Raw genomic sequence first — 19,230 nt, 5'->3', positions numbered from 1 at the left:
AACAGCGACGTGACGGAGTAAAGTTTTTTATATTCGTTTTTTTTATATTATTTATATTATTATTTTTTAATATTATTTTGATATTACTTTTATTACTTTATTGTGTGAAAAAAATTATTGTTCTCGAATCTTAGATTAAATGTTTTCTAAACTTCTGCTTTAAATTTCACTTGTTTCGAATTTTCTTCAAAAAGTTGTGTAATCAAAATAAAAATAAAAAAATCTAATAAAATGTAATTATTGCATTCTCACACAATTAGTGATTTTTATCTCATTGTGTGTTGTCAAAAAAATTATCGCATAAGGTGCTTTCCGGTACACAAGCGACGCTGTGTAACACAGTGTCCACTGGTATAAAGTGAGACACACTGATATGCTCTTTTTCTCACACTAGTAGAGACTGTGTTACACAGTGTCGCCTGTAATACGTTAGCTGGAAAGCGCCCATATTTATTTGCGATGTGACACTTTCTTGGAAAGAACTAAGAGAGAACACACATGTTGCAGTTGCGCAATCCAATCACATGAGACAACGAAAAGATCTCTAGACCACGCTGTTTTGCCATTGGGTTTTGTGTAATGTGCAACATGTCCCGTTGGACAACGAGATTCAAAAAACTAAGCAATCGATAGATTAACACTACACACACTACACATACACGCTCTTTCTCTTTTTTTTTTAGGTTTCTATCTACAAAACATTAATTAATACATGGCATGTTTATTTACGTGGTACAAATTTCTCGACGAAACAAAAGAGAAAAAAGTTACAGTACTGTGAACTTGTGAAATACGGAAGTCTCATTATGCAAATATGTGCGCGCGCACACACACAGAAGGAAATTGATCACTTCTGTGGGGAAATGTTCAATTAACAAATTTATCTTCCATATCATATTTGAAACGTCATAAAAGGGGTTTTGAAACATAACATAGAGTAATCTAAAACACAAAAGATACATGTTATTTATTGAATATAAAATCAACAAGGATTTTATATATATATATTTTTTTTTTATAAAAATCTAATTTTGTCAAGTTGTTGTTTAATCAAAAAAGTTCGAGGAATTATATACCACGTAATACTACCTACAATGTTACATGTGCATATACATGCACGAATTGCACAGATACAAATGATATTCACAGGTACAAATTATATATTAAAATTAAACAGAAATAACTTCTAACGACCAACATTTCTACGACGCTTTGCATAAATAGATACCTTGGGTGGTTTGCGTTTAGGCGGCGACTTCCTTTCCGGGTCGCTGCTAGACGAATCTTCTTGCGCAGCTTTGCTGGTATCGGTGGCGTGACCGTTTAACGACTCCTTGTTAGCCGGTTTCCGACCGCTCTTACCAGTGACTTTACTCTTGTTGATGCTATTCACAGCCATGCTACCGATATTCTGAATCGAGTTAACCGCGCTAGGTAGACAGGTGGTCGGCGCACTACTATTGTTCGACGACGTGCTGTTGCTGTCCTTGTTGTTCGTTTCACGAGAAATGTTCAAAGGTAACGTGACACAGGAAGCGCTGCCGCTCGTATCTTCGGTGCCGTCCGCGCACCTCGAGTGTCTCTGCAGCCACTGTTTCTTGAGCTTGTGCACCGGATAGCTAGTGCTGCTGGGCGGTCTTGGCGCTGGACTGTTGGACTTCTCGCTGTCCACGCTGGTGTTTACCTTGGCGGGCGTTCCAGGCGCGCTCGGTGCCGGACTAGGTGCCGTCGACGGCGCCGGGCTCGGTATTGGCGCCGGGCTCGGTGCCGCGCTGACCGGCGTTGGATTCAACGAGCATACGCTGCCGGTGCTAGCAGGTCGCACAGATCCGTCACCGCTGGCGGTTCTCGGCGTTGGACTCTCCGCCGTCACCGTGCGCTGCTCCTGCGTCTGATTGTTATTCGGTTGCGCCAACAACGCCGCGGTGTTCACGACGGTAGTGATAGATGTTGCGGCCGAAGCGATGAGTGGGCTTGGCTCGCTCACCCTGGACAGAACGGGCGGGCCAACGCATTGCAAAGACAACGGTTGTGGTTCTTCGGTTCTTCGTTTCTTACAAACTTCTAAAGATACGGGTTGATTGCCCATAGTGTCGGATAAAGGTGTTGGCGCTTTCCTCTTCGGTGAGCCCGATCTCTCCACAGGTCCAAGATCAAGCGGTTGCGTTTGGAAGGCCGTAGTGATCTGAGATTGCGTGTGCTGCTGCATCGTTTGGCTTGGTTGGTGAGGATTTGTATTGAGATGTGCCGAATGAGCAGGATGGGCTATTGACCTTGAGTGCGGCGCCGAGGTAGCCGTGGGCGGCGAGCTGTGCAGCGGCGGCGGCGGTAACGGCAGCTTCGCGCCCGGTAACGAGCCAGCGAAGCCAGCCCGACTATCATAGACAGACCGGCTACTGTGCGCAGGCGGCGGCAACGGCAGTGGCGTCGGCGGCGCCCCGTGATGATGAGGCACTTGCTGGTAAGGCGAACTGCCGGCCTTCGAAGTCAACGGTATCGGCGCTGCGACAGGCGGCTCCGAGGCACGGCACACTGGCGTACCGGTCATGATGCCGGAGTTAGGCTTGCCGTAGATGTGCGGTGGCGCCGGACTGCTGACTTTCGGTTTGGAGCCAGCCGGTGGCGGCGCAGCATAGTGAGACGACGCCGTTGGCGAGGCCGTGGGCGGATGCGAATGAGGATACGGATACGTGGACTTGGTTGGGCCGTACGCAATCGCGGGATCCGGCCTGCTGATATAACGCGGATCGGGTGGCGAGGGATGCGGTGGTGGTGGTGGTTGATGAGGATGCTGCGCCTGAGTGTGCGGGGATTGACGGGGATTGTGCGAGATTTGGACCGGCGCCGGCGCCGGCGCCGGAGGCGGCGGCGGTGGATGACCGTGCGAACTCGATAGTTGCGTTGTCGTCGTTGGCGCGCCACCGCTACTTCGATGATGACTCGCGGACGGCGGGATATTTTTTGCTGTCTGTAAACTGTCTAAATGTGTAGGATGTAGGTGCGGACTCTGCGTTGGACTCCTGTACTCGTACGACTTGTGCTGAGGCTGGACGTTCAGGTAAGACATTATTTTTGGGCTGGACGAGTGCTGCTGCACCGGTGCTTTTGGCAGCTCTCTGCCCTCATTCTTTACGATCACCGAACTTTTGTGGTCCGACAGCAAGGAGGGCGGATTTTGCAACACCTCTCTACCAGGATGGTGTTCCCTATCGAGGCCTCCGGAAAGTCCGCTCTTGCTCGATAGTGACTTGTCCGGCAATTTATTTCTCGTGAAGACATTTTCCTTCGACATGTATTGCGTCTGGGGCGTAATTTCTGCCAAATAGGGGATGGTAAACATGCTTACATTCGGCTCAGCTTTTGGCAACGAGCTGTGCGTCGAACCAACCACCGACGATTTCTCGTGGACGCCGACCGGCAGCGACGACTTCGACGTTCTTGAGTGCGCTGGCGGCGGATATTCCACTTTCCCGGGCACGCTCGAAGGTCGAGAAACCTACAACAAAAACAGAAAAAAAACAAATATCGATCCGTTCGGAAGCAGCGATTATACGATGTATCACTCGCGCTGACACAAAAACAACGTACCTGTTGAGCCGGCGGCGCAGTGGACGCGTAGTAGGCGGCCCTCTGCTGCGCGACGTGATCTCTAGCCTCGACTCGGTGCAGCCTTTCGGCCGCGGCCAGGTGTTGTTCTCGTTCACGCTCCCGTTCGCGCTGTTCCCGGACGTCTCGCTCCCGTTCACGTTCCAGAGCCTCCCGCTCCTCGCGTTCACGGTTGTGTTGCGCCACGGTCACAGGATGCGCGGCTCCACTCGTTACCGCGCCCGGCGGACCACCGGGATGGCCGTGATGACCGTGTGCCGTCAGTCCCGAATGCGGTGGCGGTGCCCCGTGCGTTCTTCCCGCCCCGGGCGGCGCCATCGCAAGGAAATTGTTCCATGGCATTGACGTCGACTGCATGCTCCTCTGCGGGACATAAGATATCTACTTCAATCAATACTGCCAATCACTTTCGCCACTTATCGCTACGAGATAACAATTTCTCATCGCTCGAGGGTGATGATGTAAAGAGAGAAAAAAAAACAAAACTCTTTCCTTTGCATATCTTTCTTCTAGACCTCGGTCACGTGACTGATCGTTATCGCGTCGTTTCGCTATCGAATGAAAGGAAAATTTTACGTTTGGAAATTAAGCCGGAGGAAAAATGAGATAACGCGTTGTTTTCCCGACGCGACCGGGAAAATATTAATTAAAGACATCGATTATATATTGAGTCTGTAAACGTAACAATTGTACAAACACACAACGCAGTTGTGAAACATAATAACTCCATGACTCATCTTTCCGCCGGCAATGTCAGCTTTATTCGATATTATTGAGTCCGAAGTTTGCTCGAGAATTCTTCGCAACGAAATGGAGTTTTTGCTGCGAGATGAGAAAAAAAAAGCAACGTTCGAAACGTAATAAAAATCCTTCCGTAATAGTTCGCTAGAAAAACCTTGAATGTAAATTTATGTTTATTGCACTTTGCATTTCTCGAACGTTTACGCGTACGTACACGACGACGCTTTAAAGTTAACGTTATCGTTATTGTCTGTTGTTATGCAGATCGACGCAGTCGAGACACGCAGACGAGTCACTCAATTGACGCAAATAACGAACACACAGAGACGCGCATGACACAGTGATGGCGTTATCTCGCTCGTGTGTGCAATAATTTACATTGTTCTTCTTTGAGGAACGAAAGAACGCGACAAAAAATACGTCGATCTTAGCGCCGTTTCAACTTTGCCTTTGTAGATTCGCGCACATGCGCCGTGCGCGTTATTACTTACACGGCACATACTCGCGAGTATTCGTAATCGCGTGATTTCAGAGTATCACGTTCCGATTGCATGGTCACCCCAAATTCTCTTTGCCAGACGTGTCTCATTAACATGAACGACAGACACACACACACACACACACACACACATGCTACCATCAGAGAGCTTTACGATGCGACGTTCCGATAAAGCGCGCTGCTACGTATATGATTGCCGGAGAACTTTTCCGCACAATACGTGTCGTCGATTGATTGCGGCGCTCGTGCGTGCCGTTTTTTTTTCTCACCCATCTCGATTCGCGTGCCGTAAACATCGAAATTAACGCCGAGCAAATATTAAAGCGCACAAAGAACAGTCTTTTCTCGCGAGATAATATTCGAAAGCCAAGCTGCCACAATGAGAGAAATTTCTCTTATTGGGGGGGGGGGGGGAATAATAACACAATTTATTATATTTTGGATTACGTGAAATATTTTTTAACATACGTTATAATTGGAATTAAATTTAATTCGAAAATCTTCATCATCGGAGATGTGCTCGGTTTGCATATCGTACGTAGAAACAATCTCTTTATCTCCTTGTGAGTTTAATTTGAGGAAAAAAAAATCATGGACCACAGTCGAAGGCGAGCTTTTTTCGTGTGGAAATAATTTAACAATTCATCAAGTTTGCGGAGAGAGATACCAAGTTCAACACAAAAGAAAGATAATCTTTCGTCAGATCGCACACCACTTTATTCACTGTGGAGAATCAATCGCGACCGCTTCAGTCCGCGTTTAACTGTCGACTGACATCCGAAATCCGATCTCTAACTTGCTTCGATAGTGAGTTATAATTTAAGATTTTCTTCACTCTTCGGCGCCACATTTCTCTTTCTACTACCAATATCGTTTCCACCCTCAGTTTGGGATTTTCTGACGCAGAATGTTACCGCTGGAGATGGAAACTCGTTTGGAATTTTTGATACCTGCGTAAGCCCCGCGCATTTTCCTACGAAACCTACGAAGAGAAAATGATGGGCTTTTAAGCGTCTAGCGGTGTAAGACACAGCAGGTTTGATCCTGTAACCTATAATTTACCTGAATAAGTGACTTATAATAACTGACATACCACAGTAAATTTAGATTTGGTATATCACTGACTTGTTCAATCTCCGATTCCTATCTATTGTCAAAACGATAATCGGTTTTTATTAAAAATAACACACGCGATATCGTGTGACAAAGCACAAAATTATTAAAGATCGATTAACATAGTATTTACATCAGTGTTACAAGGTTTTAAGTCAATTTTTTTTCTCAAAAAAAAACTAAGTCTTGCACGAACGAAATTCTGTCCTGCATTTTCGACTTGATTTCGCGTGAAGAATCACTGCCGCATCACGCACGCTCACATACACGTACGTACACACATCATATGCTTACGTAAAAATACACGTAATTCTTTTCTTTTCTAAATTACTCGAACAACCCGTTTGAACGCGAATTGGTCTCGTGTCGAGTCACAGTTCCATTGAAAGAAGTCCGGAGATCGATCGAGAGCAAAAGTTCGAGATAAACGAATTGAAACCCGTGCAAGCACCATCGCGAAAAGAGAGGCGGAAGATTTGTGTGATTAACGGTCGCGCGAGATTGCATTCAGACCGACTGACTTCGTTAACGCTCTACACCAGCCAGCGTGAGAGGCCTCGAAAGTACACTCTTCACGAAGTTACCGAACGAACTTCGACGTGTAACTAAGTAACTTTCCCGGGAGGATCAAACAAACAACTTCCGCTCGCTCTGCCGACGCTCGTCGATTAAACTCGAGGGAACTCGTTTCTGGAGCGAGACTGGAAGGTTGTAAATTAATGTAATCAAGTAACCCGTATGGCAAGTCACGAGATGAGAGAGACAGTTGCGCGTCGACCGTTTTCCATAGGATTTCGGAATACCGATAGAGATGTATCAGTTTAGCGTTGAAGTTATATACACCACACACGCCTCGCACGAAGCGTCAACAAAGCGTTTCGAATTCACCCCGACGAGTATTTCTCAAACAAAAACTTGAAACACACATGTCCAATTTTTCTCCGAATATTTTCCACGACGATTTTTCTCTGGCGAGTAAACACTTCAGTTTTTTTTTCTTTTTTTTTTTTTGTTTTTAACTTGTCAACCACGTCACTTCTCGCAGAAAAAGCGAAACTTGGAAATTTTTGTGTCGGGCGAGGATTGCGTCAAGGTCGTTTCAAGATCTCTCTCACGAGATATATAATTGAACAGGGCGCGTCTCCGCGGAGGATTTAACGAGGCCAAGAAGCTCACAAGCTGCAAATCTAATATTAGATGCGAAAGGGAAAAAAAAACAGTTTGCTATGCTAATCGAGACGCGACAAAATGTCAACCCACCTTCTGTGTGTTTACCTTGACGCGCGCTCGCGTCATCTCGCCTCGTGCGCGCATAAAGACGCGCACGTGTGCGCGCCGCGTCGCGTCATTTTACAAAAGAAGATGCAGCGAGCGCTACGCGCGCCACAAAAGCCCGCAAAGTCCTTGTTAAAAGCGCAAACGTATACATTATCAAGCTATGTATACATGAACATATACTCGTGTGAATCTAACACCGTTGTGACTCGCGTGTGTGTGTGTGTGTATCTCGCGAAGGTATATCGATCTAAAAAAAAAAAAAAAGCTCACACACAGAGCCGACGTCTCTTTTACGTAAGCGCACTAATAATAGTTATTTATAATGTTATTTATTTATAATAAAACGCGTAAAATCTCTCAAAATCGTAACTCTTGTAAAAAAAGGCACAATATATATACGTGACACATACTATAAAAAATATAAGAGATATTTTTACAAATATGTTATCACACTCTCTGATACAAGAGAGACACACATACACATACTCACACAACCACATGTCATGTATTTAAATATAACAAACGTGTAAAGGAAACTTAAAACACTTTATAATATTTCACTTTGCAGTCTATTATTTAATGACAAATTTATTGAATAATTCTCCCCTCGCGCGTCCACACGCGTTTGGCAAATGACAGGGATACACATAATAGCAATTTGGCTTGCTCTCTCTCTCTCTCTCTCTCTCTATCCGGAACGCCTCAACCTATACTCAAATACTACTACTACGCGGACATGTAGTGCTTCACGGTATAGTGCTGTGATACTTGAACACGCCACCGGCTGCGTGTCGTGCACAATGTAGGACGCGACACGAACGAATCGAGCATCGCCGACATCGGGGAAGAGGCGGAGGAGAGGACGCGGGAACGGAGAGGCATCAGGGAACGGAGACGGATTATGACCGATTGCACGTAATAAAAGCGGCGTGCCATTCAGAGTCAATCAAGTGCCGCTCGCTATTGGTTCGTTGACTTTCTCCTGCTCTGAACTCTCAACTCGCGCCGATTAACTTCTCACGCGAGCCGCGTGCTTTACACACACCAGCCGCCGGGCTCTATCCCGTTCGCATGACACGCGCGCGCGTTATTTATACAATTTATATTACACACGTACGAGAGATAATCGTTGTATTATTATTTTACAACGCGGCAATTTTCGTTATATTTCATTAGAAAAGATACACGTACACGAGGAAGAGAAAGATTTCGCAATCGCTCCGGGTCTCTCGTGTCCGGAATACGGAACGCTCGAGTCACGTTTTACCGTAAATGCTAATGTGTAATCCAAAGTAGAAATTGTGCCACGCGATAATTCACGCGCCAGTTTCGTGAAACATCAGCATTTATCCCGGTGTGTCCGGAATACACGATTAATTTCAAAAAATAAAAAAAAAAACAAAAAAACAAAAAAACAAAACCTCGCCAAACACATCGCGAGCGATTGTTCGATAGATATCGTCGCGAAGAGCCGTTATCGCTCGTTGAAAAATTGAAAACAAATCTAATCTGTCACAATGAGATCGATAAAAACAGATTGGCAAGTTTCTCGATTCGCCACAAAGAAGATTTTTCGCATTAAAATAGGCGCGCAAGATAACACAACCATGACAAGGACGAGCCTCGTAATAATAAAAAAAAAAAAAATTCTCGACGTTTTTTTTTATCGACGTTCGCCTATCTTATCGCCGATTTAAAAAGCACGCTGTGTAATAAAATCATAGTGTCAATATAAATATACGCATGCACGTTGCTTTTGTGAATCAATTACATCAATCCGCGATAAGGATCCGCATATTCCTTTCATTCCTCATCGCGCGATGAACATCGTCGTAAATGTCATACCTTCCGTTCGTGCTCCATCGCTCCGATTACCGCGCGCCTCACCTTCTTATCAACGCGCGTTTTTTTTTTTTTTATTGCGTGTGTTATTACATAGAGAGAGAGAGAGGAAATGATTTGCGGATGGCGCGCAAGTCTGAGTCATATCCAAAGGAAAGTTTAGCTCGCGTTCCGTAATACGATCGACGACGCGAGAATAATGGAGAGCGTGTGTATGTTACCAGCGGAGAGAAAGAGAGAGAGAGAGAGACAGACTTTTGCGTCGCCGAGGGTGTCGAGTGTATCGGGGAATCGCGACGCGACGCGATGGCGAACGTGATCGAACTTCACAAACACGGTCGGCGATTGCCCGAGTCACCGAGCTCGAAGGTATATAACTCCGGAGTTTTTTTGCCGTCAAGGACACTCGTCAAACGGTACGGGATTGACGATCATAACGGCACCGCCTCTCGCTGATTATCCACTTTTACGAGCGCCGTCTGAAAGTAGCGCGTGTCCTTGGGACGATCAGCAAACGATATTAATAGATTAAAGGATCGCGATTAAATTGTTCATTGCATAAGCGGGGCCGGGTAGAAAATAAATTCGTGTCACTCGCGAGAGAGACACGCCGAGAGAATGAAATTCGTGTATCGATACGCGCGAGAGAGAGAGAGAGAGAGAGAGCGTCCTGTGTGTGTGTGTGTGTGCGTTTTTCGAAGTCAAAAGAATTCCGCTATCTACCGTTCCACTCGTTTTGCATAAGCTTTCTTTCCGTTTGTTTTCATTTCGCGTGTAACATCAAAAGAAAGCGCTCAGAGGAATCGGGAAGTGCAATTATACGGTTCACTTTTTTTTGCGCGCAAAGAAACCCAGTCGAGAGATATTCGTAACACAAGGGTCCGTTGCGATTCTTTGTTCCGGACTCTCTTTCTTTTTCTCTTTGTCTGTCTTGTAGTGGCGATTTTTTCTTTTTTTCAGAAAGACGTCCTATCGTTAAACTCTGTCATTTGTTATTGCGTGTAAACAGAAACATGAATATAATCACAACCACAACACCTATTGTGTCTCACTTCATGGGAGACCTACTGTGACCGACATCTCAATGCGACCGACAACTCAATCCCTCACTAACCTTTCTGACGGTCAAAACATATTTATCTGTTTCGAGAAGGTATCCTTTCTAGACATTTTTTCTTCCTATCATAAAAGAACAATGCCCTTTAAAGAAAAAGTTGCCGATGTTTACTATTTACTCACAAACAGACCTGTATCTCGGTCAAATTTCATACATTTTCTTTTTTTTTTAAAGTCGGAGTCAGGTTCTGGCTCTTAAATACCTGCGTATCGTAATCGCGACCTTCGCTCAAACTTTATCGCAGTTTGTAATTGCGTTTCGAGAATTCCGAGAATTTTTTTGTATCGAGACACGAGATAAGAGAAAGAGAGAGAGAGAGAGAGAGAGAGAGAGAGAAAGAGAGAATTGTGCGAACGAGGAGAATTGTTAATAATCAGTCATCGAACGTCGAGGGCAACAATCGAAGGTGCGATAAAAAAAAAAACGTCTTGCGCGCTTATCGATTGCAATAAATGGCGGGACGTTATCGTCATCGATTTACAACATTAGTCTGAGTGACAGGTGAATACACACACCCGATTGAATAAACACGCTCTATCGTGGGAATCTGAGCAATTTGCGATTGCTATTGTTCCGCTTGAGGTAAACATCGCGATAACGGAGCATTGATCAGCCACGTGACGCCGCAAGTATCCCCGCGACACGTGAAGACTCTGTTAAAAGTCCTTCATCGGAGATTAAAGAATCTCGATTAATACGATGATTTTGCAACAAACAAGAAAAGCGGACACCGAGGCAGTTTTCATCGCGGAATGAATAATTTATGAGTCATATTTTCATTAAAAAATATAAAATATCGATTTTTAAACATATATATATATATATACAATATATATATAAAATATAATTAAAATATTGATTTATGTTTACAAATGCGAAAATAATTGGTATCGTAATTGTGTGTACGAAGAACGACCCATGTGGAAAACAGCGACACGAATATGCCAACGAGTGGGACGTAAATAATGCACACTTATGTAAACGAATAGTTAAGACGGTTATGATATTCCGATTTCCTTGAGCGTTTTTTGCGGGCTAAGAAAAAAAAAATTTAACTTCAGTTTTTATACGCTGTGTCGTAAATAAATTTATTACCCGCTTCTGCGGCAATTATTTTCACGCGAATATGCAAACGAGACAATAATATCAGTTTGCATCGCAAGTGCATTCTTAATCGGGACTCGCTACGAGACGAGACGCGCGCAACTTGGCTTTCAAGAGTACACTCAGCGGAAATTGAAACCGGTACAGTTTCGGGATCAAGTTTACGGTCTTGCGCGGCTGCGAAATTGCGTTGCACACTCGACAAACTCGTGGCGCGCAACGAAACCGAAAACGTGCCGAATTCTTTCGCGAAAATTTTCGCGCGCCCAAGAGAGCGCGCAGAGCGCGAACTGCACTCGCTCGGTTATCTTATCGTTTTTTATATAGACGGCGTGAAAATATTACGCCGCGCGGGCAAACAGATAGTGATAACTTGTTCGCGATAAGAACCGGAGCCGTTTGGGCTTATTATTTTTATGGTTTTGCAGACGCGCGCTCCGGTGTGTCGTAACATTGAAATGTGCAAGAGACGTGATGCGCCTTTCACCCGATGTTGTTTATCAAGAGATAAAATTCCGAGATAAAATAACGACTAAATTATTAATTGACAATTGATAAATCGTATATACTTTATGTCGCGACGCGGTTGTTGTTAAAAAGATATCGAATTTTAAAATTTCTCTCGTCTCGATGACGTATCGTACGCTGAATATTTCATCGTTACGAATATTCTCAGAATATATTTTTGTACCAAAATAAATATCTTCTAACGTGATCACTGAAAAAGTCAATTACTTCGCGCGCGCGTGTACGTACGTATGTATATATATATATATATTTATATATAAAATTTCTGACACGTTTTGCGAAGTCAATTTCCTCATTTAGAGATCGAAATAGAGTCTCGTCGTAATTTGATACTTTCCATTCCACAAATATAACGGAATACATAAATTTCTGAGACGCGAAGAGTTTCTTTCTCAATTAAGTTTTTACAGTTTAAAAATAAAACGATAAAATATGCGTCTTCACCGTTTTATTTTTACTTCAGTGTGATTTTTATTCTTATTTTTTCCTTACGTAAACGAGAACATCGTCGCAAATTTGCTTCGTGGCGATTAAAAAACTACAACACCGAACCGTGTAAATCTTTTCGATGCACGGACACACATACATCTTTCTTTCTGCATTGAATTTAGAAGAAGCTGTGCCAAGCGGTTCCCGAGAGAGGTTGAATTCCGCTGACGACACTGTTAAGGAAGCTCGGAGGCTTTCTATGTGCTTGACACACACAGCACGAGACAGAACGCTGATTACACACTCTTCCTGTTGTATCGCGTTCGTAGATTCCCGCTATCATCTCACGAGCGCGCGCACACACACACACAAAGCGATGCTTTGTAAGCTTCGCGTCAAAGTTCAGAAGCGTATCCAGCGATAAATCAAGACTACTCAGCTCAGCAAAAACCTAATTATCTCCTATCGTCTTTTTCATGTTAAATAATGTACGCGTTCAAAGAATAAAACTCAGTTTTTGTGTCAATATCACATAACCACGAGAGCAAACATTTTTTTAACATCAAAAAGATAAGAACTTTTTTCCGAGAGTTAATATCTTTTTTATAACTTCGATTACACTTTCTTCTCGCAAAATCGCAGTTTTTTTGCCACGTGTTTTTTTTTTAAGCAATCCACACACATTATCGATCTGCGGCTTAACTTTTTATCTATTGTTTCGCATCTGAGATTTGCTTCAAAATCTATTTTCGCGCCGTACGCGTGTTATACGCTAATGTAACTAGCACTTCTGTCTATTATAATATACCTAGAAATATGTTTATTTTAATTTCTGTCTATATAACGCAGCGAAAGATCGAGTTTTCTAACATGACTTGTGTATATCCTCAGAGAATATATAATCGATTCGCGCGCGGAATTATTATTTTGTATATCATTTCGGCAAAACGTCGAAGAAGTACAGGATGGATACCAGGTGGCAAATAATAATAGGATGAGCCGCCGCCGATGCAAACCAGTTACTTCGAGACTGTCGTCGCGCTGCACACATATTGAACGCACACAACACAGCACCTGTCTATTTAAATGCCAGATGCATAACGGAATCTTTGAAATTCTATTGTGCATTCCTATTCAGCTCGACGCACAATGGCACACACAACAATTACTGAAATTCAGCGTACAGTTGCTCGTTGTATAAAAATAAAAATAAAAAAAAAATAAAAATAAAAAAAAAACATTATCTCACACATCCGATCTCTTAATAGCGTTTTCGTCGTGTAATTCTGCAATGCTAATATAATCGAGTCTCTAAATTTTTCACCGCAATATGTGTATCACGTCGCAATCAGCGAAACGTGAAGGCTCGCGAAGAGCCTTTCTTGTTTCTCTTACGTGCGTGCGATAAATAAAGAGTAAATGAAATTTCCGAGTAGCATAAAAATTAAATTGCGTTCATTATACGCTCGTATCGCAGAGAGAATGAGCAATTGTCGAGGCATGTGCAAGCGCTACGCGCGCAGCGGGGGAATTATTATTATTGTGTACTTCGATATCGCGTCGAAATAAATTGTTTCGCTCGAGAATCGAGAGAGAAACAAAACCCGTTTTCCGAGACGAGGCAAAATCGTTGTAATTATAAAAAGCACCAGCTGTAATACGCGGATTCGTTTCTTCGAAAACGTCTGTGTCATTAATTTCCACAGAGTGCCGGGCACGGCACTTCGAGCCGGCCTGAAAACCTTGACTCAGCCGCGTGAAGAGGAAAGGAAAAAAAAAGGCCGAGTGCTCCTTGCGCAACGCTGAATAAACGCGCGCGCGCGAGAGAGAGCAATGGCGTAATCAAGGTTTAACAGCCTTTTGCACGACTCGGCTCGAGGAACCCCTTCACTGTCAGACGAATCGATTATCTCGCATCTCATCCGCTCGAAACGAAGATCAAGATCGATAATACATATATTTACACATTTTTTTTCTCGCCAACTGATAAATACATTATTGCGCGAAGTGACGCGCGTTCTCTCTCTTTTGCACGCGACGAATGCGACACTGCGCGCGCGACATTGCGTCATCTTCGTCGTGCATGTTGAACAGGCACGGTCAAAGGTATTGCAACTTCACTCGCGATGCCACGACCTTGCGACTGCTGCGTTGCATCGCACGACGATGTCGCCGACCTAGGAAACACGAACAGACATCTCTCTACCTAACGGGTCGCCTAATTTACACTCCGAGAGAGACGAGAACCTCTACTTCTCTCTTCCGCGCGCTACCAACACGCGATCAAACGAGATTAGAGCCCCCGCGCATCGTGTGTGCGTTCGCGTGCGCGTCTCTGTGTGCGTGTGTGCGTGCGTGTGTATGTGCTCGTAACTCGAACTAATCCGTCTAATACGCCGTCCGTTACGGACTCTCGGACTCTCCGTGCCGCGGCGATGTGTGTGCTCGCGTATTACGCCATCACCTCGGTCGCCCTCATGCATACATATGTATTAAGCCACATATGTACACGGTGGCCATATCTCTCCCTCCTCTCTCTCTCGCCCCTTCACATCGTATATACGTGTGCGATCGTATGTACGTGCGGCTTTTGTGTCATCCGCTTACACGAGAAGAGCCGCGCGCGACTTGCTTTCGCGTATATTACGGATAACTGTACTGCCAGACTTCTCTCCGGTATAGATATCGCGTGCACACGTGTGCACGTTGAAACGCCTGGATGCGTACAAGTGCACACGCGCAAGTGCATATGTACACACGACGAATATAGGAAAGAGATGAGGGGGCGATATATTTATGCGCGCGCATTTTCAAATACGTCGAGAGGAAGACCGTGTGTGTTTTCACATAATTCAGATATACTATATACGTACAACATATATGTGCATACGGATATGTGTGTGTGTATGTGTGCGCGCGGACGACGCGGTAATTAACTTCGCGCGGGATTAGAAGGCGTGGGTATCACGAGCGAGTGAACGAGTTCGCTGACGGCGAGCGAACGTGGCGAAATTCCGAGCGCGAAACGCGCGTTTCTGGAGGAAGACAATTGCGTTGGCGCGTTGTGCATGGTGCAAGTTTACGTTTCCGCTCATTTCTCTTTCGCAGTATGTTAATTATCCTGCTGTGTGACAAACGCGCGCGCGCGGAGTCTCGCGGATTATTTTGCGCGATATGCTTGGAATGCGTAAGAAAAGAAAAAAACTGATACTTGATTCAGCAATTAAAGCGTTGAGTGAGTAACGTAAATAAAGCGTTAAAGTCAATTAAATACGAATATTAAAAAAAAAAGTTTTTTATACTTGTACAAATCTTTTTCTTTTTACAAATCTCTCTCTCTCTCTTCGTTAAAAAAATATTTCTAACTTTTGGGTCTCTTTTTTTCCAAAACCTTGATATTGTTTCAGACTTTTAAACCAATAAATCTTCAACTTTTGTAACATTTAAACCGTTCCACTTATTACAAAATCTTTTCAAACCGTATTTCTTTTTTTCACAGTAATCATACCTTTTTCTTTTATTTCTAGCTTTTGTTGGTATTGACAGAACACTTCAATGAAACCCGACATGTGATAATCCATAAATCGAAGAGAACGTCTACAAAGTGGTACAATTTTACTACGATATTTCTGAATTCAAGGTTTTGTTCGTGATAGTTTGTGAAATATTTACGTGTGTGCACGTAAAACGCGCATAAGCTGGATTTAGAAGTAAAAATATACAGAGAGCACAAGAGATTTCATTATTTTATCACAATTTCACCGTTTCCCTAACGACAATTATTTCGCAAGTTTCTCACTGAAAGCATTGACCAATTCCGAATATATATACGACATTCATCACGCTCTGTTATAACAAGTTGGCGATGCGCCAAGGACCATCACAGCTGGGCGGTCGGATTGTCCACGTGGCACTGCCGGTATATAAGAGAAGCCACGTGTACAAAACAAATATGTACTATTATTACGCTCGCGAATTAATTACGCACGCCCACTTTAAACGAACAATGCACCAACGATGTATTATATAGTTTGTGAAGATGTTTAAAACGAAAAGTCTGACAATTCAGTTAAAACAAATTGTCGACAATTATTACATACCTCTAGGTCATGACGCATGTATACACAGGACTTATCAACACGATTTTGAAAATCGCTTAGCGTATTACTCATAGGTAACGGTCTGTTCATTAGTAGTCTGTCGTGGTAAATGTTGTATAAGTCACGTACGTCGTCAAACTTGTTGTTAAACTCACATAACTCTGTTGTCTTGTTGTTGTTAAAATCATGTAACCGTGTTGTCTTGTTCTTGTTGTTAAATTCATATAATTCTGCTTCTGATACATAAGACATCTTTTTTTTGTACCAGTCTTCTGTCTGTTCGTTAAATTCCATTGTCTTCTTACTTGTATGTTATAATAAAATATTACAAATATATTACAAATTTGTAATATACCAAAACAATATATAAAAATGTCCGACTTCCCAAGAATCCGTATAGAACAAAATGTCTTGTCGCACACAATGTGAGAAATATTTTTCTGATTTATAAACACAGTTATAAAAATTTTTTATTATAAATAACCATGTGATCGCAGAAGAGATTGCAAGACGCAACGCGTCGTTTCTTCCAAAAGTTGCTTAGTGAACTTTTAAGCTGTTCTACCAAAGCGCTAGCAAGACTGTAAGCTAAGGTTAACATTAAAGGGACGAACTAGCCACGCCTCAGACACTAGGTAACATACACGAAGACGATTGGACATTTAAAATTTTATAGTTATAGACATACTATCTACGTGATTTATGATTTTTTTTCCAGATATTACCATCTCGTTTTTAGTATTGTTGCAAAAAATTTGCTTATAAAAAAAAGTTGGAATTTAACAGTAAGAAAGAAGTCAGAGAAAGAAAAATACATATAGAAAACTGAAAATACATAAAAGGAAAATAGAGAACTATCGAACTTTACAACGCCTGGTAGGAGACAAAAAAGACCCTCATTACAATAATTTTTTTTATACAATTGATAAATTTCATTTTTCAAATTTTGAATACCAGCTGTATGTTAAATTGTTTTTACTCTTTATGAGCACAACTCTGTATCTCGTTAATAATTCATATTCAAATTGTTCACGTACATTATTTTCTTTGAAAAAGATTTTTCTTCCCGTAGATCTCACCAAGAACATATTGTAGAAATTCTCACCAGGCGTTGCAAAACGTAAAAATACATCTAGCTGCAGTTCAATGTTCGCAGATAACTCACAGAAACTATTCTTTTTCATAACAAAAATCCCTAGTATGTTTTTCTAACGTATGATGCATTATGTGTGCGTCCCTGGCTTTTACTTCGTACGTTGTATTCGTTCAACGTGTACGGTGTGTGCGCAAAGTGATTTAGAGCGGTAAAAGAAGCGTGGCGCGACGACCCTTTGCCAATAATTTCAACCGCGAGTTTAGTTTTATCAACAGGATATATAGGACCCGACCCGTCCAAGTTCAGCGATAACATTTGAGTTGTCGAGGTGTGGGAAGTACGCAACTTCTTCCGATCGATAAACTTGAACTACGGAGTGGAACAATCCCCGCGTCGTGTCCCCTTCTCATTTTCCCGCACGTCCCCTGAATAAAAACGACGCAATAACGATCCCGTCGCGCGAGACAAAGAGAGCGCGCGCGCGCGCTCTCTCTTCTCGGGATCCCGAGCTCTTCCTCGTTATTAACTCCTCGAGACGGCGCTATTGTGGGACAGCAGGGGGTGTTGTGTTGCTCTCAGAAAACGAGATAAGACTATATGATGAAAACGATGATAATAACGAACGAAGCAGGAAGAATAGGCAAAGTGCTTCTGTCAAAATTTCCACGCGAATTATCAACAATGAAGGGAGACAGTAAATGTTTTCGCCGTTTTGACATTTCAATGGAATGTATAACGTCTCGTTATTACTCTTGTAACTTCGGAATTTTAGCGAGATTAAATTTCCGCGTCTCGTCCGAGCGCGATTTTCTCTCTCTTTTAGACCGACATAAAAATTCTCTTCTTCTAGACTGCGATCGACGGCTGAAAAAAAAAGTACGCGAAATCTCGAAATAAATATAAATTAAACAAACTTTAAAGAAGATCTAGAGGTGAAAAGAGATCGTGAAACGTTTCCGAAAACTTTGGACACTTCCTGATGATTCTGGCAAAAAGTTAAGCACAATCGCTTATTTACGGTTTTGATGCGAGATCATCGAGCGAAACCAAGTAGTAAAGCTTGACTAACCTTTTGATGCGCCAGCCTGAGAGACTCCTTGAAATGTTCGTGAACTGCTTGCTCAGCCCGTTGTTTTTCAAGCCTTTCTCGTTCCTTCGCCTCTCGCAAAGAATCCGATTCGCGGCGTTCCCTGTAACAAGCAACGAAACGTTAGTCCCATCGTCGTTAGCGCACGATTGTGTGAATCAGTGCATGTCAACTAACCCGCTGTGTTCTACACAAGGCTGTTGATGATTGAGAATAGATTTGCGAATACTTTGCACAACGACATTTGCAAGTTTCGAAATTTATTTAAATAATTTAAATCAATTAATTATTAATAGTTTCAAGAAATCTCGTAATTGTATTATAAATTGTATTAAAGTCATTCAGAATGGTTTGCCACACATAACGAAATTCAAAGGTCGCAATCGCAAGTATAAGAAAAAAATAGAAAGTTTGAATAAATATAACAGTATTATTCTTGTAGATAGCTAAATCTTCAATACATTTTCATATTTTTGTGATCTAATTGTGCGCCAACGTAACTTGTAAGAAATGATAAATAAAATAGCGCTACTTTTTTTTTTAGCGCGGCTTTAATCAAGAAGAGCGAGCGTCTTTATGCGAGTTTCGCTACGAACGCTTAAATGACATACGTAATTTATACGAGGGGGGGGGGGGGCCGTAAAGGAACTCGGCCGCTCTCATGCTCCCTCGCACATTCGCGTTCTCCTT

General features: G+C 42.9%; 1 protein-coding gene across 3 annotated transcripts in view; it reads right to left on the bottom strand.

Moving 5' to 3' along the window:
• The window catches only part of LOC109853673 (lysine-specific demethylase 3A-like), a 109,910-nt gene that overhangs the window by 8,922 nt on the left and 81,758 nt on the right, over nucleotides 1-19,230 (bottom strand). For 2 of the 3 annotated variants that reach the window (XM_020426004.1, XM_020426006.1), the window contains exons 2-4: nucleotides 18,523-18,643; nucleotides 3,589-3,987; nucleotides 1,229-3,496 (exon numbers count right to left, since the gene is read on the bottom strand). In XM_020426004.1, the coding sequence (XP_020281593.1) occupies nucleotides 1,229-3,496; nucleotides 3,589-3,987; nucleotides 18,523-18,643 (2,788 nt within the window). The remainder of the gene's footprint in view (nucleotides 1-1,228; nucleotides 3,497-3,588; nucleotides 3,988-18,522; nucleotides 18,644-19,230) is intronic. The other variant, XM_020426005.1, reaches the window with a different exon arrangement.

Source organism: Pseudomyrmex gracilis, unplaced genomic scaffold (genome assembly GCF_002006095.1).
Source record: "Pseudomyrmex gracilis isolate BER0280 unplaced genomic scaffold, ASM200609v1 scaffold_53, whole genome shotgun sequence".
Classification (NCBI taxonomy): Eukaryota; Metazoa; Arthropoda; class Insecta; order Hymenoptera; family Formicidae; genus Pseudomyrmex; species Pseudomyrmex gracilis.
The sequence above is the reverse complement of the archived record's forward strand: the minus strand, read 5'-3'. Positions and strand labels throughout refer to the sequence as shown.